Raw genomic sequence first — 21,403 nt, 5'->3', positions numbered from 1 at the left:
AGAGGTACTTTTTTACTCGTGGGCGAGTGTCTCGGGCTCAGAGGGTTAAATACCTCACGTTGCTGAATTGTGTGAACAGTTAACTATATTTGTTATCTTCTGTGTTGTTTTCTTTTATTAGGGTGCAAGTGTTCCACCAAAACAAGTTCCTTGTCATGATTACAGATGTGCATCACTTCCCTTAAAATGCATCCTCCACTTGTTTCCCTTCCTCACATCTTACTCCAGCCCACTGAGGAAGCATAGGAGAGACAAAGGAAATCATGGAAGACAGGAAACATGGAAATGTGTTTGTGATGCATGAGACATCCTTTTCTCTGAAGCGTCACATGAATTTGACAGCTATATGAGCGGATTTAGCAATCGATTTCAGCTGCTCTGCTTCCACAAAGGCTGCCCTTGTGGCTCCTCGATTGTAGCTCCTTGGAGATCCCTCATCAATCTTCGCTCCTTGGGAGAACTTGAGCTTTGAGATGCACTTCACAAAGGAGGGCCAGAACACCCTCCGGCTCAACCAAGGAGCTACCAAGTAAGGGAACCGAGATGCCCCTTATATAGCAGAACCACCGTTTCTGCTTGGCCGAAGACCATTGTGATTAATTTACATTTTTTTGCAACAATTTGGTCACTTTTGACTTTACCAACACTTCAATATACACAACTAACACCAACTTATTACCACTAGTTTTAGGGCGCTTTCACACCTGCCTCATTTTTAGGATCAGAAGAACATGTTTTGACGGACAATCACAGATTGTCAATGTTTAGTCACTGTTTTGAAACTTTTATTTTTTTTCTCAAATGCTATAAATTGATGATTAATTTTACTTGCGAAGAACTTTATAGGGAACCATCTATGTTTAGGGAATTTGGTTGAAAGAAACTCATATTTCTGATTAAAAAAAAGCAAGAACCCTTAAAACGGATCAAATTTCACCCAAGGACAACAGAAGGGTTAAAGAAATGCAAAAAACCCCAGAGCATTTTCTTCTCCTATCCCAGAATGTACCCTTGGTTTAGCCAGACCTTACTCCACAGTGCTGTGAAGGTTTAAGGTTAGCGTCTCTTTTTTCAAAACAACAATGGTGGACGTGTTGCAAATGTTTCAACTTGAGAAACTCTTGCACTTATCTCAAGGTTTAATGACTTCTATTGTATAGGGTCATGAGGGGGAAAATGAGAAACTAGAGGACAATAAAAAAACTGAAGTTCAGCCACTCTCCACACAAGGGCAGTGTCTTCAATTCTAGCTAGTTACACCCAACATTGTTTAGTTCAGTTTTAAGATTTGCAGTCACTGACCATGTTGTTGTTTCACTTCACTTTCATAAAATGAGCGGAGGAGCGCTCTGGTGAGGAGCTACACTCCTAAAAGCTACTGATTCAGTCAAAGAACATGTTGACTTAATATAGTCAAGCATTGTTTAAAGATGTGTTCATGTTTGTACTGAACACCTCTGGCTGTTAGATCAGGATATGGGGGCCAAGAGATGACCTTACATTATATGAACATAGTGTTACTCTGCAGGCAAACAAAATCAAGTTTGATTTTGTATGATGGGAGAGAGTCAGCTGGACTCCCCAAATAGAAAAAAAAGAAGAAAAGAGGCCTGGTAAGTATTTGGGATAATGTGTTTTTGCATACTTTGGGAAATGAGCTAACCAGTTTGCAAACACATTGTTTTTTTGTTAAGCACTTAATTTCTTTGTTTATCCTGAATGTGCTTCCAATGAAAACAAAGTAAAGCCTATATGAAGAAATATATTGCACCAGGAGACAGAGGGGTGACCTTTAGCTCACCCATGTAACAGCGTGCACCCTATGTAAGCAGAGTCCTTTGCAGCGACTTGGGTTTGAATCCAAACTGCGGTCCTTTTGCTGCATGTCGTCCCCCATCTCTCTCCCACCTTTCCTGTCTATCTACTATCACTATCTAATAAAGGGGAAAAGCCCCAAAAACAATCTTTTTAAAAAAAAAACTAAAAAAAACAATAGGAAACAGGATTTGAAAAATTGAAAGAAAAAAACACCTAATTTCTTATACTTGTCCAGAGATGACTCATGTGGATTTGGAAGGTGCATTTGTGGACATCCTGGCCAGATAAGAGGTTGTGGAGGACCACTCATGTCTCTCCAGGCTGTTACTGATGGAGTCCATCCAGAGAACGCATCTGTGTGGACACTCAGCCTCGGAGCATATTTGCTCAGTGGCACTCAGCCTGCTGGTGTCATACAAAGGAAAGATCAAATCGTCTCACTTGCCCTCAAGCTTGTTTATTATTGGAGTTAAATTTATTGAAAGATTTTATGTAACTCATTATAAAGTCTCTGATTGGGTCAGAGACAAGCTGTTGCCTCCTTTTGTGCCTGACATCACTGAACTGCTTCTAATAAAGCAGCTACCTGGTCCCATGCTCTCTTCACTTTTCCAAAAGATTTGCTTGTAAATGTGGGAGATTAGGTTTTCTTATTTCTTCCTGCCCAAGTTATCGTCATCAGCTGGATTCAATAATTCCCTGGCACCATAATTACCAGAGATGGTCATGGAACAAAAATTGTTTCAGCCTTTTGAACGTAGTGCTTTTTTTGACTACGTACTAAGTAAATTAGCTTTGGTATCTTCCGTTTAAAAATGAAGGACTTGAGGAAAGAACAATGTAAAAAGTATTTCAATGTGGTCCCTTTGCACTACAATTACACTGTAAAGGGTATGCAGGCTGTCTTTTTCATTATACGTAGAATGTAATTACAGGGTAAGCCTATAAATGAAACTGTTTTTATTCATCTCTTAAAAAAGTGAGTGTTGGGTATGCTGGCTGTAACATGTAACATTCCAATACATTACAGAACGCCGCGGCCTTAAAGCTATAGTGCGTAGTTTCTGTTGCCCCAGCTGTCTAAGTAATGACTACAATTCTGTCGGTGCATCCACATGATACGGAGAGGATTGTGTGAGTCTTAATTAGTTTTGTATCAACTCATTTCACAATGGCTTGAATGTAACAGATGTTCATTATTGGAAAGAATTTACATTCTAAAGCTTTAACCAGCAAGCCCAAGCCAGCAAAATGCTTCGCCACAACAGGTTAAGCGGTCAAGGTTTCTGAGTACAGTCTTTTCTTCCAGGTACAGGTGACAATAATATAACAAGGTGGAGATTTTAGACATGTTGCCCTGGTCCATCAACCCAACACTTAAATCATCGTCCTTGTCCCTCAGATCCACAGGTGTTTTTAGTTCTCCTGCTGCTCCCAGCCACACACAAACCCAATACCCTTCTAGTCCAGCCAATACATGCATACTCCTGGTAAAAAGCTGGAAATAGGTTTAGAATCTGTCCAGCTGGAGTTTACAGTTTGTGGTGTTGGGGGAAAGCAAACCGCTTTGTCTCGAAAGAAGAAAAACTAGCACAGTGAATGGGACACTCCCCCACATCAAAGTTTCACTCCACAGAGCATCATTTTTAATATACTTCCACACAACCAGAACGATGCAGGGACCAAAGGAGAAACCACAAACTCTTTTCAGCTGGTTACACTTTGTTTACTTGACAAAATCCCCCCCTGAAACATTAGAAATAATACACATTGTTTTGTCTAAGACACTATCCCGTCCCTGCAAAAAACACAACACATTTTACATGAATCAGATGAGTTGTCATAATAGCAAGCCTTTTTTGTTAAATTTTTCCTTTTTATAACGTTTCAGTTGTGACACTGGCAGTAAATCTAGAAGTGTGATGATGAAAAAAGGTATGACATGAAGGTTTTGTTTCATTTCAAAGGGTCAAAATCCACCCTAAAAAATACACCAAGTCACTAAATTGTTACCAACATTAAAAACGAGTCTGAAAAGACAGTGAGAAACGAGAAAGAAAAAACATTACTGCCACAACAAATAACTATACGTAATATAAGTTATGACATAAAGTTAACAAAAACAAAGTGCTTTAGACCAGGTTGGTAGAATATGTATGCTGTATGGATGACTTTGTTAATTTGTATTGTAGAAGTGACATTGTTTTGCAGTGCAAGGATTTTGACACTGTGGATGGATACAGATGGTTTCAAGTCAAGTCCCACTGCCACTTATCCTAGTAATACAATCATTTTCCAATTTAGCTTTGAAAAGTCATTTTTTGTGATTAACAAATTAAATTTAATTATTAAATTAACAACTTACAAAACATACAATTCGCGACATGAACAAACCCCCCCCACCACCACCACCACCACCAAGAAAAGCTGACGCAACAGCTACAGTATACAAAACCAAACCATTCAACAAAATAGACAATAAACAAAATAAACACAGACATAAATGACAATACAACAAGCCTATCATGCATGTCTGACCCTAGCACAAAGCTTCTTAGGAGCGCTCCAGAAAGCTCCAGTACTTAAAAGGTCCATTTTTATGCTGATGAGACTATCTTGTAGGTCATCAACTACCCCACCAACCAGACATCCTCCAGGTTAAAGTTTGCTTAGATGACCTCCAGACCCTTTTTGGTTAATTCAAAGCTTGATTGAACTAAGAATGTTGTATTATCGCTACTTTACTATTTCTGTACAGGACTATAAAAAAATTTGAAACATTGTGAACATATTAGTATGCGGATGTTAGCAACTACTTCATTGCACTTTACACTTGGTTTCCCTTAAATGAGATACTTTTATCTGCAACAGACTTGAGACTTGCTAACATGCTAATGTATAGCAGGTGTTGTGTTCATCTTGTCTCCATCTTTGTATCGCTATATGGTGCCATTTCTCCAGCAAGTACATAAACTAAGTATAGTTTTGCTTAATGTGGAATTGATGACTGCCGGGATTCATTTCTATTTAACTCCCTCAGCTTTACTTCTCACTCTGTCTGTTAATCGTTATGCATCGCTCCAAATAATTTTTCTATCCATCCTGACAGAAAACCTTTACACCTGCAGCGCCTCAGGCGATGAAGGAACTAACCCATCTGAGGGAAGCCAGGTCCAGTTATATGGCCTTGGGGCGTTACACTCTGTTAGAGATATGTGGCCTTTAAAGATGGCTTCTATTTTAAGACAGATGTCTTTAAATTGGAGAGGTCTGGATAGCACCTCATGTCAGCTTTAAGAGTGTTTAACAAGACAGTTTGTACCAGAGAGCGCTGATCTCTGAGAACTGCAGTGTTGTTGATATATACATTAAAATATCCATGCTGTATATATGGTGGGTATCGTCACCTTCCTAAAATAATCGCCTAAGTCATTTTTTGACAAAAAGTATTTTCTTGCCTAAATCATCTCCTCATGGTGCAGGCCACCTATGGTAAAATTTCCTACATTCTCAGTTGAACAGGTGATGTGATTCTACGCCTTTGTATAACTGCCTAAGTCAAAATATGTTCAGTATTTGGTTCAGTTTTTGGTGTTTTCTGAAAAACGTGAAAAATGACGATTATTTTAGGAAGGTGACGGTATGTACGTTGGGTGTTATGCAACAAAAAACTCAGATAGGCTAGCTAGCTGTCTGGATTTACCCTGCAGAGATCTGAGGAGCAGTCAACCATAGTCCTCATAAATCCCTCTGAGTTCAAAATTCCAACCCAAAGAAGATGAAGGTATCCAGCTGAAAAGAGTGACACCCATGAATTTCCATGGGCAAAAGAGCAATGCCAATAGTGGGTATAGACTATGTATGGAATGAAAATGAGGGCATCGATTTGGATCCTCTTTTTAAATTGTCTATCATGAGTCTGCCAGTGTTAGTGAAAGTGCAGTGCTAAAATACCATGACGGTATATAAACTGCCTGCTGAATCTTCAAGTCTGACTTTGACTTCAAGCTTGCAGCCTTGTTTTTATCCAGGCACAGCCCTGGAATCTGGAGGTCATTGTCTCGCACAGAGAGGAAATGGAGGGGCAAGATGAAGTCAAGGGCCTAGCTCAAGCTGCAAGACAGAGAGGGATACAGTAACCATTTATCAAAGTGTACTTAACAGATGTCAATGTGTTTGTACGTCAGGCCACTTCTCATTTGTTGATGAAACTAATCCAAGGAGAAGAAGAAGATTAATCAGAAAAGAGGTCTTGGTTACGATTACTTGAGGTTGCAATAATACTTTTGTTCGTCCCACATGCATCTCATATTCTCACGACAATAACATACCTCTGTATCTGCTGCCTTTAGAGTAACATTTGGAACCTTTTTTGTTCGGTCTCTGTTGAACACATTTCTGACTATATTGCAGCTTCAGGAATGTCTAATGAAGAAAACTGATGTTGCTTCTCAAAAAACAAAGTGTTCCCTATGTGACTGCCTCATCCTTTATCCAGACAAACCCGGCTCAGTGAAAAGAGGAATCACATGTCTGATGGTTCCGAAAATTAATCAAATGCTTGCATGAGTAATAATTGATTTCCTGACATCAACTGAAAGAGAAGAAGTGCCGAGTACAATTAGGAGGACCAAAACTGCAATCATTTTGTCCACCTGGCTGTGAGTCCTTTCTTTCTCTGTATACCTTTTCAGATAGACTCCCTTGTGCCTCCAAATTAAAGTGGTTGTTGCTTAAAGACCATAATTTGCAATTTAATACTCTATTTTCAAAAAGGCTGTGTGTTTGGACTGTCAGTGTGTGGTGAGTGCTGTGTTAAAAATGCAATGCCATTAACAGAGAGACCGTTTATTTTTTCTTATGGAAAATAGAACTTAGGGGGATTATTTTTTGGAAGTACTAGAGTCATATGTCTGCAAAATATGACAACCAGTTCTTGTCCTCAGATATTCGTTTTCCTCTTGCCAATAATTATATTGTGAACAGTCAAGGTCATTGTTGCTTTGGAAGTTCTAATCTCTAAAATTTCAATATATTTTAAATTGTAACATTCTAATGCATTAAAAAGTTATGACACAGTAAAAACCATTGAACCTGCTAACTAAAATGCATTTAATACTTGGTGGAGAAGCCTCTTTTTTTGCTTTAAGGTACACAAAAATACAGTCAAGATTTTCAGCCGTTCTTCCACACAGACAGTTTTAAAGTCCCAACACAGTCTCACTCAAAACACTACAAAAAACAACACTTTGTCAGGTGCCTTTGGTGTTAACAACTGACACAAAAAGTTGCCTTTGGTGTCTTACAATAACATAGTGGGCTTTCAACTAATTCCAATATAATCCCATCGGCAGCAATATCAGCACTGATTCAGCATTAAAAAATGTACCTCGATGTGACACAAAGGAGACAAAAACAAGACAGTTAGGTGTGGGAAATGGGTGGGGTTAATATTGGTGTTGTTGACTCATGGGATAATAATGGGACACAAATTCCAGACTCCCGGGTAAAAGTTCAATGTTGTTTGATTCATCCGCCACCCCAACCTGCCTCCTGATGCAGATTTTTGGTGTTACACACTACTCTTTACCATTGTCACTCTTCATACAACGTCCCCTATCAACGAGCTGCTCTCTCTGCCCAGTGCGTTCCATACAGATGCTAAAGTGGGTCTTTTACAACGCTGTCTGACGGTGAGCGACACTGACCAAGCTTCAGTGTTTGACGTGTTGGGAGTGAGAACGGGTTGAAAATCCTGAAGGTTGTACAACTAGAAAAGCATTGTTATTCTCCTGAACAAACTAGGCCCTGTGAAAAGATTATATTACAAGGATCTGCACAACCATGGTAAACCAACACAGGTGGCTTTAATTATTTTTTGCCTGATTAGACCCTTTATCAGGACAATGTGGGTGTGCAGAGTGCAAGAGACGGAAATGTGATCGTTCAAACCACTTACAAAGAGGATAGTGCCATCCCAAAACAACTTTTCAAGCAATTCCATCGTCGCAGAATATTTACCAATATCGGAAATTACATCATTCAAGTTTTGCTACAGTTGGGGCGCGATCCAGTCGTCTCATTCGTTTGGTGTAAGGTTGGAGGGATGTTTTTTTCTGGATCCCAAAGAACAATTACATAAAGAGGTTACATTTTACAGATTTCTTGATTATAATTGCAGACATTACATAACATTAGCTCAACAATAAGAGTGTACTTTTTCTACCACAGTGGTCATGAAACTCAGTCCTAGTCAGTCTTTTTTCCATCTTGATGTTCCGACAACATAAGTTTTAAGTCTTAGTAGTAAAGTTAAATCACGTCAACATTGTCAACAACCAATGGGTGTGCTCCCTCCAGCACCGAACCAGAAGCAGCAACAGCTAAAGCCAGGGTTGGTTATTGTAGCTATGTGGCCCCGCTAAGCTAAACGCTAAAGTTTCCTTAAAGTGGACATATTATGCTTTTCTGTTTTTTCTGTCATATCTACAATGTAAAAATATTGGATTTTCATGTTAAACGTGGCCCAGAAAAACATGTTTTAGAGAAATCCCTGTGAGCTAAAACGTTCACATGTCCAACTGTTCTGAACGCTCCGGTTTCAACAGTTTTTTCTACTCTCAGCTAAGTCTTACGCAACTCTAAGCCGATCTTCTATGATTGGACTGGAATGTTGTTTTAAGCCACTGCAGTGTTAACATTGTTGCATGTAACTACATTCATACAGCAGTAAAATGTCATCTCGGCGGCCAGTGTTGTTAAATTCTCCACAATTCTTGGTTGTGTTACCGCTGAAACATGTCCGATTGGGTAGTGTTTGGTTCAGAAGCCCTTATCTGCCATTTTTGACTGTAGAAAGTGCTGCTTCATTTCATCACAATCTAACAGTAGCATACAGCTAATTATTAAGTAGCTGCATGCTAATGTGACATAATGTTGGCGGCTAATCCTGGTCATTTCTCCCCTAATTCCGGTCACTTTAGCCCTGAGACATGTCCAGTTGTGTAATATTTGGTTTAGAAGCCTTTATTGATGATTTTTCACTGTACAAAGTTCAGCTATATACTCCATTGTAGTAGCTCCAGCTGATAATAGCTAGTGAAACAAAACTAAAGCGTTCCGGAGACTCCAGGAAACACTGGGCTTTTTCAGAAGGAGCGTTTTTTGTTTTTTTTTCACAGCATCTCATAGAGGTACATGGTATATACAGGTGCAGCTGTCAATTGCAATATGAGAAAAAGAAAGTGTTTTTTTTTTAACATAAAATCATGTAAACACGTTCTATTACAAACACAATGCAAGTTTTATCCTGAAAATGTTATATAGTAGTTGCCCTTTAAGTTACACCAATAAGAAGGGTTATTAAAACAATACAATCAGGATCGTTTTGTGGTTTCTAGCCTTTAATCTACTGGCTTGTTCTCTGTGAGTTGATTCTGAAAGCAATTACAGGCTCAGAGAACAAAGTGACACGCAGAGTTCAGTTCAACGTTCTAATCTTTAGTACAATGTTTGGAAAGTTTAATTAGAAACACAAGAATAAAAACATTTTCTAACATTTTGATCCATTCTCTTCGGTAACGTGATAGTAGACAGATAATAAATGGGCACCAGAGGAAAGGATAATTGGTTCAAGGTAAGTTCACACAGGAAAGAAAATAGTGAAAAAAAAGTTGATATCAAAATATGAAACCAGTGAAAAACGAATGACAGAGGCTTTGATCAGAGTTTTTACAAAATGGAATGTAACAGAGAAACAACAAGCAGTGAATGAAAATAAACATTTGGTCTACAGTGTTATTTGTTATTTCAGCGACATAAAGTTATAGTCCTGAGACCAAAAGTCCATGTAAGTTTTAGTCATATAGCCGATTTTCAGATGACAAAAACTAAAGCACAGTTTAGATAAATTGACAAAAATGTTTGAAACATTTATTCTAAAGACCATGGTGAAAAAAATAACAAACACAGCATCCGGAATGCTGTTTTGAATCATCGAATTTGGCAATAATATCTTGTGTGTTTTTTGCAAACAATATGATTGTTTTTGATGAGAGGATAGAGCCAAGCAGCCAAGCCAGTGTTGTTTATGGTTGCATTAGTGCTGTGCTAAGCTAAACGCTAAAGGTTGAAAGTCGCAGATTTTCAACCCTTTTGAAGCGAGTCACCCGACAGAGATTTACCACAAGGCAAATGGACCTTGGGTATTGGCACCATTCATCTCCAAAAAAATGGGCAATCTTTCCCTTAAGTTACAATAGCTAGCTTGGGCAAGACATTGTTACGTGACCAAATGTTCCAATTAACTTTGCTGAAGTGAAAACCCACAGTGACAGTGTCAAAAACACAGACAACACCCTAAGATAAGCTCACGACTATTTTAATGTACACAGTGCCATGGTTAGCGTTGCCAAACCTTGGTCATGATTGGCAGGTCGGTGTGTATTCACGCTCCTAAAGCATCCCCTGCATTAACATGTAAATGGAACCATTATTTACAAAAACATCATGTTGTATTGAAGAAGACTTGAAACTAGCCATCGAGGCCATACACTCAATGTGAAAATTTTCCTGGAGGTTATAAATCAAGTGAAAAGTAGGGTCAATTTGTCATAGACTTCTTTAGAAACTTCTTCTTTAGAGACTTCTTTTTGCAACCAGTGGAGGTGCCCCCTGCTGGAAATAAGATAGAAAGCAGGTTCCAGACACTTAAATCTTGGCTTCACTTTTCAGGGCTGGAATCTTCGTCAATTATTTTGACATATCCACATATTGTACAAGAAGTAGCATTTGAAACAAACCGTAAAATACCAATTTTATGCCTAAATCAATTTGATTTAGGCATAAAATTCCAGGTTGTATAATGACAAACGCAGCTTTGCAAAGAAGCTGTCTGGTCTGATGTTATCAATTTAGGCAAATAATGAAGGGTTTGTTTATCAAGAGGATATCTCAGCTTTTTTAAATGATTTTCCTAAATCATGTTGTTGTTTTTTCTGGTGCCATCCAGGGTATTTAAATCAAACTGGTGTTTGGTTATTTTTGACAAGATCAAGACAATTTATCATGAACGTTCACAGTCTTCTTTTATTGTGCGCTCATAGAGAACATCAAACTGGTGCTGCTTTACTCATTTGAAAAAAGGTTTGCATCTTTTTGCAAATGAACCCTTCATGTCCACACTTAAACCGGTTCTGATTTGCATATTTACTTTAAACCAATACAATTTAATAAAGGAGGCCCCTGGATGGATGGACCGTATAATAACAACAGACAATCAACACCACATGCTGATTTAATTTTGTCAATGTTTAGGCCTTGTAGCTGCACAGTTGTTTTTTCCTCTCCATGGTATTATGGTGGCTGTGGCTCAGAGGTAGCATGGGTGCCCCTCAATCCTGAGGTTGGTGGATCAATCTCAGGCTCCTTTGGCCATATAAAGTGCAATAATAGAATTTCACTACATTGTACTGTGTGTATGTGACAATTAAGAACCAAGTTTGATCCTTTTTTATATTCAAAATGGGTCCACATGTGAACTGTTTGTTGCTAACCATGTCAACTGTTGTCATCCTTTTCCCACCACCACCTGGCTCTAGGGTGCAGCTTGTCTCGCGTTCCACAGCTATCTCCACAGAGCTGAGAAGGAAGGTCTGGCTAGTCCGCAGAACATTTCTGCATTTCTTTAAAAGAATCACAGTAGCTTGGGCTGCGCTGAGTTCCAGATGCAGCAATGGTGGCTCTGCAAGGAACTTGTTTTAATGGAACATGTGCACCCCGCAAAAGAAAATGCCATATACAATAATAAATTAAGTTAACTGTTCACACCAACATATGTGAGTTATTTAAATATGCTGGATACATGGTAAAGAAGAAATCCCCATGTCTTTTGTCCATGGCAAATCCCCGCCTATCGGTCCCAAAACATCCCACTGAGAGAGTAAATGCTGTAAACATATTCTTTGTATTTGTATCTTTACAATCATTCACCAAAACCCAAGCAGGCCTGCCTTGTTATACAATCCAGATTTTCCTTAGAATTTGCCAAATTCAGCCAGTGACTTTGCTCAGAGGTTCCAGGGAACGTTGCTGGAGCGGAGTGACATCTGGTGAAACATCCGTCGGCACCAGAACTATCCTTCGATTGAATTGTCGTTGATATAGACAAGGGTGCAGCTAGCTCCAGGCGCTGTTGGTGATTACAGAGAAGATGGTTTTGGTGTAGATAAAGTGAAAAGTGCAGCCATCCAATGAAAAGAGCGATGTTTAGAATCACAATTATGATTGTTCATGGAGATATAGTCATTTATTGTTTAATTAAGTCAGTGTTGATGTGGTTGGGGTCCGGCTGGCCGGGAGTATTTGTTTTGTTTTCTTTCTTTTTTTTTAGTTTGCTGTCAATCTGCCTTGTTTTGTATCCTGCGGTTTTCTTTTTCTCCTCCCTCTCCCTCCTGCTGAAGCCAGCTGAATACCCACACCTGAACGTCATCCTCAATCACCTGCTCCCGTCTCTCACACCTGCCTGCCATCTACAATCATCCACAGTATATCTACCCTGGCTCTTCAACCCATCTTTGTTTGATCTTTGCTCCAGTCACCCTGGTGAAATCCCCACAGCAACTTTATTCCTAGAGTGTTCCTTGCCTCTGAGTTTTATGTTTCAATTACCTTTTTTTTCTGCAGTCTTCGCCTCCACTCCTGTCTACTGTCTCCAGACAGCTGGCTTCTTCCCTCGGTCTCCCTCCCACGGCAACCTGCATTAGCCTGTCTTCATCTCCGCTGCCTGGTGCCTAGTACCTTCCCTTTTTCAACCCCCACCCCCCCACCAGTCTCTGCATCCCAGTCCTTGGTATCTGCTTCCCCACTTCCCCGCTCCCTCCGTCAATAAATCCGTTTTCAAACTGAGCCTTGCATTTGAGTCCTCTAGTCCTAATCGTCACAAGTTTAGCATCTCATCATGAACAAAAATGTCTTTGATGAACATCTTCTGTCACAATTCTTGCAGGGAGCTGTTTGCACTGAAAATGCTCAAACAAAGCAGCTGTACATTACCTGTTGAACATCAAACATGCTGCACACAAATCTTTGGCTAGATATTGGATATATATACCCTCCAACAAAATTCTTGGTCCTGTAGAAAGACATTTTCTATGGGCCCCTCCCATGCATCAACAGCTATTCATTCTAACATATTTTGGGCCCTCCTCACATGAGTGCCCTGGGTACTCAGTCCCTTTTCTCCCCAGTCCGAAGCCCCGGCCTCCAACCACGTCTGATTGGATGGAGCCAGTTATTATGATTGGGGTCTTGTTTGCTTTTGCAACGATGGAAAAAGGAGAGAGAGACAGAGAGATAGAGAGAATAATTCAATCAATGATTGAAAGTCAGAAGGAAGCTGAGGATTGACAGCGCAAACAACGGAGACACAGAGTGTCAACAGCAGGGTTCATTTTCCATTATCAGATTTTTCTTCAGCTGATGACGTGTCTCTGCTCATTCTCCAAGATCAAGATGAAGCAGGTGGAGATGGACGTTATTAAACCAGTGGTTATTATCTTCCTCCTGCTGTTTTCGATTTGCTCTGTTCAGATTTAAAGACATCTAATCTGCTTTATATTATGTTAGAAAAATACATTTTGGGGGAAATAATCAAACAGATTAAGACAAAATCTTTATCAAGTACATACATATCTGCAAAACAGTCACCTCCTTTCAGTTGTATATTTCTACAATATCAGTGTGTGGAAATTAAAGCATGGTTAAGGTTTCCCTGAGTAGAGAAACCCATTTGGTTAAGGTTAAGTTGAGGTTTTCTACTGGTGATGGGGGTTACTTACGATGCATGGCAGATGGATTGTCGGTTCTTTACATCTGTTTAAGTTCAACATATTTAAATCTTTCTGGCCATTGTCTGGTCATAATGTCCAGTGAAAGCAATTCCCATTGAGCTGCATGCTGCAAAAAACTTAAAAGTTGACCTTCTGAGGACAAAAGACGCACCAATGTTGTTGTTGTTTTTTTTTAACACTCCTACTCAAAAAGCATTATTATTGCAAAATTTAATTTCAGACAACCTTAGACTTGGGTAAACTCATTTTCTACACCAAAATCAATTTGTACAACACATTACAAAAGAGTTTTCAGGGTTTTTAAAAAGCAAACCTCTAATGTTTCATGTTGTCAAATTATCACTTTACACAATTCTCTAGAAAAAATGTTGGCCGCACTGTAAGGAAAGCTGAGTTTGTTCTGAACATTTTGATATGAAACACATGGGGATTGGCTTCAAGCAAATTCCTTATGAAGGTAAATTTAAGATGTGTGAAAATACCCTTAAACCTCAGAGGGGTTAAATTATATGTGCCAGAAGTAGGTTTCTTACTGTTAAGCTTCCTGAATGAAGCAACCATGCACTTGTCATTGGTTCTTTACCAAGTTAGCTCTACAAACTGCAGGTTTTTGTGATTACAGAATTAAAGGGATGGCTTGAGGATTTCTTGAAGTGGGGTTATGTAAGGTACTTATCCATAGACAGTGTTAAAATAGCCCAATGTGTTAACTAACTAAAGTGTGCTGACTTTATGAGATGTTAGTTACAGTTAGAAAAATAAAGAAAAACACACATAATTGAACTATGTGACTACCTTGATTTATTATTTGCAACTGTAAGTTGGATAATTTTATGAGAACGGAACCTGCTTTTCATTAATTTATAATGGATGTTTAAAGCACTTAAGGTACACTAACAACACGTACTTAGTCTATTTAATCGGTTTGCATGGTTTTAACAAGTAAATTTGTTTGCTGTTCAACTAAATAAAAAAAATTCTAAGTTGCAGGCACTTTTACATTAGTTACCCCAACTTAAGTGGAGACATTGAAAACCATTTTTTAATTTTGAGTTTTTGGGCTATTTGGCTTTCTAACATGTCTTCTTTTAGACTAAAAAACATCCTAAATACACATCTACTGTAGGTGTTTATTTTGCTACACTTTGTCTATTTATGCCTGTAAATTTCTCCTGAATCTACCAAAGGATAGAAGTAGTAAATGCCTTATTTGCAATTTTATTATTATTTTTTACAAATCTTTTTTGGGAGAATTTTAGGCCTTTATATCTGCAAGACAGTTTAAGAAATTAAAGGGGAGAGAGGGGGAATGACATGCATAATGCAGTTATCCAGTTATTTGACTCTAATATGTCAACTAAATGAAACATAAATGTTGAACCTGGCTTAAAACAAATGTTAACATTTCTGTTCTGGAAATGTATGCATTAGCACATGTTGACCAATACAATGCCTCATTTGCATATTTAAAAATAGAATTTCAGAAAACCTGTAATACATTGTCACAATGTAAATAATCAACTGGGGAAGTTTCATGGTTATCTCTGTTATTTAGAATATTTTCCCTATTCACCTGTAGTATCTCCCTGTATGAGTTGTTTGGAAAACAGTCTAGTCTACCTGAAATCGTTTTTGTTTGAACTAGTAATTTTGAGTAGTCTATAGTAAGTCAAGAGTACAGTTAAAGTAAATTACAAATACTGTACTCTATGCTGTTCTTTAGTTAATTCAACTCAAATGTAAGGGTGCTACACTAAATGAACATGTATCAGTACAACATACAGTATCTCGTTCCCCTAAGTCCAACAATATCCTGTAAGTCCTTTTTTTTTCAGGTAGTCAGTTTGCATGCATTTTAAATAAGGTTAGCTAATTAGATTTTACAGTGTACTGACATCTGTTGAAGAGATGGCAGTGGTTGAAAATAATAGATTTAATAGTAATAACAATAATAGGTTTTATTTGTAATGCACTTTACATTTGGTGCACATCTCAAAGTGCTGCAGTTCAGATCATAAAAGCATGGTAAAAACATCAATATAAAATACTACTAATAAAAAGCCATAAGTTCTCCTAAAAATAAAGGTATTAAAGACCTATTTTAAAAGTCTCAATAGTTTGAGGTGCCCTCAGATGGTCGGGTAGGGCATTCCAGATTTGAGGAGCGGCAGAACAGAAAGCCCTATCACCCATGGTGCTGAGCTTAGTCTTAGGGAGAAGAAGGCTGTTTTGAGTTTTTTGAACGGAGGGATCGAGTTAGAGGAGTGAGTAGTTCTTTCAGACAGGGGGAAGGGGCATTTCCATAGATACACTGGTGGGTAAGAAGGGAGACCTTGTATTCACTCCTGGCGGAAACAGGAGGCCACTGAAGTGAATGGAGAATAGGTGTGATGTGGTCGTATTTCCGCACTCTCGTCAGGATCCAGAGAGAGGGAGAGAGAGAGACTTGCAGAGCCACAACCTGTTTTTGATCATCACATTCCATGGGTTAATACAATCACAATGCTTCCTCACTGCCAGTGGTTGACTGTGCTCAAGGATCCTGTTGTATTTTCCATGAAAACCCTTTCTTACAAATGTTTGGGGATCACGGACATTTTTGACATTACAGTATCATCATTATCACACATCCACCCCTCCCCACCTTCTGAGGTGGGACTCCTGCTTTTTAAAATCACTGTTGACTCTCTATAAAGAATGTAACTATCAGGACAAGATGCTTCAAAAGTCCAGAGCAGTGTTGTCAATGCAAAAACAATAACAAAGAGCCATCTATAAAAACTTATTTTTATAAGTTTGACAAAAAACAATTTGAGGTCCACTTACTAGCTTTTTCTGAAACTTTAAATTGCATCATGCAGGCATCTTGAGCAAATGGCAATTCCCTGTGTACAGTATGTCAGATAGGAACTGAACTATCCGTGACAACTGACCAAACTGGAAAAGACACTGTTGAAAGCCCCAGTAAAAGCTGGTGCACCTTGACCATGAGTCAAGTAATGGTTTTATCAAACTCCTATTTAAGACAATAATAAACTTTCACACTCCACCCTTGTCATAGTTTTTAATTCACAATTTCTTAACATGTAACAGAAAAATAGACATCTGATGTTCCTTATATTTCACAGTCTACCAATAAAATAAAGACAAATTTGGAATGACACTTGATTTTCCCAAACTTTAAAGTCATTTATCCATTAAATTTAGAGATTTTTGAACTTGTAAATGCTTTACAATAGTTAATTGTTTTTTTTCTTTTGTCTGTAAAATTTTCAACATCCAATGAGCACTTCTCATTCTTTCCACATGTATTTACAATTTTAGATTCTGCAGTCTTTGGGATATGTCTTTTTTTAATTGTAAAATATCTGAAGTTGCATGCATGCAAGGTGTCGCACTGACCTGCAGCCTCACACAGCTGGATGAGATCAAACGGCCATAAAATCTTGGGCTATACTAACGAGGTTAGGGTTATGAAGGGTGACTAATGGTCATATCATGACTAAAGCCAAAGCTAATGTCAATCACCAGCCCTACAAAATTCCCTCTGCAGTGTGAACATCTGCACTCTAACCTCATTTCAGAAAAAAGACAACGAAAGAATAAGTGCTTTATAACTGGACTGAGTGGGGAAAGAGCATTACCATGTGCAGACAGACATTTATCTGTATATCACCAGGTTTATGGGGTCCATAAAAAGGTATGCCATTACAGTTTTTACATTTGGTTGGTGAAAAGTATAAAACAAACATAAATACAAAAGTACCACTATATACAAATAAAGGTTTGGTCTCTTATCAAACATTCAACAGTGATTTCAAATGACTGCTTTCCCAGCATTTTAATGTGACTGTAGAATGTCTTTTCTCTTGAAGGGATAGTTGCTTGCAGTCTTTTTTCACTCAATGCTGATATGAGCTATCAATGCACATAAATCCCTTTAACATAGTTGACAGTTAGTTACCTACAGTGATATGCTATTGATGAAAACTGAGCCTGAGGATTTAGCATGGAAGGAAGATCATGGCAAGGTTTGCTTAGCCATGCATTTGCCAACAGTACACTGATTTCCAAGGCTCTTTGCAGGATCTGGCTCCAGCTGTGAAATGTGAAATGAATAAATGACTACACAAATGTTTTGACATTTCTAATGAAGACACTAATATTTTATAATAATGAAACCTAGTGCAATGATGAAGTAATCAGATCTTGCGCTGTGTGGTCAGTGTATGAAACATCAAAGCAGTTGTACCCCATACCAACCCTATCCTAAAAAACGGTCAGTGGTTTTAAGTGTCCTGTCTCCACATCTATCAATTGGTATTCAACAGTAATATCCAAATGTGTTCAAAGAGTGGGCAGTTCCACAGTCAGCTTGTCCATTATTCACTCTTGCTTACCTCTGAAGCAGAGTCTGTTTAATGCTCTCTCTTCTCTCTTTAAACATGGGTCTTGACCCCTGCTGAGGGGTTTGGAGCTCCCTGTTTATCATGTGCCCCAGAGATCCAGTGGTAGCAGTCAGTGGCATTTTTGTTGCGTGAATGAACAGCACAGCGGGTGCAGTAGACGATGCCCAGCGCCACCATTACTACAACGAAGATGCATATGGGCACTAGGAGGCCCACCAGGAGCCAGATGCTGCTCTGTTTCTGCCCCTTGTCTTTCTGGACAGAATCCAGGGTGTCATTGCTCTCTCCGCCCTCGCCCAGGGGTGTCTGGGAAGGAGTAAGCTGAGTGGGAACCGCTGGGTGTGTGATTTCCACATAGTCGTTTTCCTCCTCCCCTAACGCCTCCTCTGGGAGCTGATAGTTTACTTTAATGGTGTACTGTTCTTCTGCCTCAATGGGGTGGCTGGAATCTGTAGGCATATTGGGGTCTATGGCTAAATACTCTGGATTTTCTGGTTTCTGGCTGAAAGTGGTAAGCCCCGCCCACCAATTCCATGCTCCCTCAGAGATTGTAGAAGTGGAACGGAAAGGCAGAGCTGTGGTCTCCTCCTCATTATTGTCGTCCTCTTCATACCAGTCTTGGGTAGTGCTGGAGCTGGTGGTGGTTGGAGGTGTGGTGAAGGTGGTGGTTGGCAAAACTTCCAGCTCAAAATCAGATCTCTGCCCCCACTCAACTCCTTTATTGGCTACGTTTTCCCCATCTTCGTCAGCCAGCTGTGTCGGATGGCCCAGTGCTAAATCAAAGTGGTGTTCCTCCTGAGGGGCACTGGTGACCCAAATTACATCAAAATCCAAAACTCTGGGTTGGTCAGTCAGCAAGCCCAGAGATTGCTTATCCTCTGGAGGATGGTCAGTGTGGCTCTGGTACCATTCATAGACGGCAGAGTCCCATACAGGTCCAGGCTGGTGGGTGGCCCAAGGAAAAGGAGGGGTCACAGCAGATTGGTCATCTCTATCCCCTCTCTTGCGACATGAAAAGTGATCAGACATGAGTTCATAGCCTTCCTCGCAGTAGCACTCAAATCCACCTTCATAATTCACACACATCTGCTCGCAGGTCCCGGGGATCTGGCACTCATCTGTGTCTTGGCATCGGCTGGGGTCCTCAGGCACTGGGGAAAAACCCAGATGGCAGTGGCAAATATGAGAGCCTTGAGTGTTCTCACAGGCATGTTCACATGGGTCATTTATACACTCATCTTTATCCTCACACTCACCCTCATCATCTGGATGGTAACCCTCCCGACATCGACATTCAAATGTCCCTGGAGCATTCACACAAAGCTGCTCACAAGGACTCTGAAGGCACTCGTCTACATCCAGACAGCCATAGTCATCTGGTGCAAGCATGTATCCGTCGGGGCAAGCACAACGGTACCCATCTGAGAGAGGCAGGCACTCAAACTCACAGGGGGCCCCTTGACAAACATCAGACAGCTCACATTTCTGCCCATTGTCTCCAAGTTGATACCCATCGGCACATTCACAGTAGAAGTCAACACCAGCTGGCCTGCAGAAATGCTCACATCCGCCATTGTTCCGGTCACACCAGTTGTGTGATTCGGGTGGATCGGAGCAGAGAGGGGAATCTCTTGACCACCCCACTGAGCCATCTTCCTTCAGCATACACAAAACTGACTGTTCCTCCTTTGTGCCTGCGGGGCAGGGCACAGTAGCAACAGATCCAAAGGGTAAATGGGTTAGCAGTGTGCTTAAAAGGTTGAATGGTGTGGTGTAGAGGGCATTGCCTGCCCCTTCATTCCACAAAGCAGGACACATTCCTTTGTAGGCATAATGGCAAAGATAACCATCTACAGAGACTGAGCAGGACCCATCCAGCCATTTGAAGTTATCATTCTGCTCTTGAGTGCTGTAGCCCATAACCACACAGCGTGGCACAGAGCACATACTAGGGTAGTCCTCTTTCTGCCAGTTGGTATACTCTGTGTCCTGGTCACCAGTAGTCCATGAGAAACCACGCAGTGGGCGTGTGGTGGTACACTGGCGAGGCTGGCGCTGCAGACCAATCCATACCCTTACATTGGTGCGCGAGTGGCGCAATTCCAGAGTGGAGAAGAGAGTGGCAATTGCAGCGGCATCCTCCTTGCGTTTAATGGTAGCTAGGTTGCCACCTTTGTCCTTGCAGGCCCTCCATGAGTCTAGAAAAGTCTTGCGTTGGAAGTAAACCACAAAGCAACCGTCCTCATTGCATAGTGCATCCCTCTCTCTTAAATCCTGACCCAGGACCAAAGAAAGTCCAAAGAGCACAGCAAGCAGAGAGGTTAAGAAAAAAACCGCAGCACTGCTCACCAGGAAGCCCATTCTTTTTTCGAACTGAATATATTCCTTTTACTCTCCGCCTGTCTCTCACCCTGACTTTCTCTACACTTTTATCTCCCCTGCTTTTGAAAGATTTTCTGGCTTTTTCTCTTGGCCCACTTTTGTTGTCTATCTGAACCTGTCTCCGTTCATTTGAACCCTGTTTTTTTTCACCGTCTGTCGCTGCTCTTTACTCTACCCTGTTGAAACACATCTGCTCTGAAGTTGAGTGCATGCAGATTGTCCCAAGATTTCAGAGAGTAGGAAGGGAGGGGAGAATGGGGAAGGGAGGATAAAGGGAGGGAGATATGGCAAAAAAAAGAGGGTGGGTAGAGGGGGGGAGAGAGAGAGAGAGAGAGAGAGAGAGAGAGAGAGAGAAGAAGAGAAATGTATGTTTTTGGAAGCGGGGGCTTTGTGGATGTCAGGGGGGGGGGGGGGGGGGGGTGCAGCACTGCACTGCAATTCTTTTGGTCATATGGTTTTCATTAGACCCGTTCAAGAACCTAGTTTGGCACTGTGCCATTTATCCTCAAATACATACATACACATTCATATGCATCAAATGGTTGCATACAAAGTTTTCTTCTCTTTTATAACTCAAATGAGAATGAATAATCACTTAAACAGATGCAACATTTCCAGCAATACATCAATCATCTTCTATCTCCTCTTCTCCAGCCTTGAGCTCTTCCTGCTCCCTTCATGAATTGTTTTTCACATCTTTTCTATTTACTGTGGTAAATGATGTTCTTACCATGCATACCTCCTATGGAGTTCAATACTGTGACAGTATGAGTTTTGTCTGCTTTTTTGACACCATACAGGATAATAGAAGATTTTATTTATTATTATTTTGGTGACATTTTATGTTTGTAGTGTGCTCGTGTCTGTGATGACTGAGTTTGTTGATGTTCTAGAGGGTAATATGAAAGGCTAGGATGTCGGCATCTGTCTATTACAGCACATCTG

At 40.1% G+C, this 21,403-nt stretch overlaps 1 protein-coding gene across 2 annotated transcripts; it reads right to left on the bottom strand.

The window, feature by feature from the left end:
- Positions 1-16,717: 16,717 nt before the first annotated feature.
- Positions 16,718-20,714, bottom strand: cd248a (CD248 molecule, endosialin a). Of its 2 annotated transcripts, none has more exons than XM_032544424.1 (2): positions 18,068-20,714; positions 16,718-17,766 (listed from the first exon to the last, which is right to left on the bottom strand). In XM_032544424.1, the coding sequence occupies exon 1, from the start codon at positions 20,435-20,437 to the stop codon at positions 18,107-18,109; it is 2,331 nt and encodes a 776-aa protein (XP_032400315.1). In that variant the 5' UTR covers positions 20,438-20,714; the 3' UTR covers positions 16,718-17,766; positions 18,068-18,106. The 2 variants fall into 2 exon arrangements, with proteins under 2 accessions (XP_032400315.1, XP_032400316.1); XM_032544425.1 differs by having other exon boundaries at positions 16,718-18,348; positions 18,379-20,714.
- Between the last annotated feature and the right edge of the window lie 689 nt (positions 20,715-21,403).

Source organism: Etheostoma spectabile, chromosome 19, assembly GCF_008692095.1.
Source record: "Etheostoma spectabile isolate EspeVRDwgs_2016 chromosome 19, UIUC_Espe_1.0, whole genome shotgun sequence".
Lineage (NCBI taxonomy): Eukaryota > Metazoa > Chordata > Actinopteri > Perciformes > Percidae > Etheostoma > Etheostoma spectabile.
This window is presented reverse-complemented; position numbering and strand designations above follow the sequence as displayed.

Bases quoted from the DNA above. Each gene is read 5' to 3' on its own strand.
- cd248a (XM_032544424.1), bottom strand. From the start codon at position 20,437: ATGGGCTTCCTGGTGAGCAGTGCTGCGGTTTTTTTCTTAACCTCTCTG.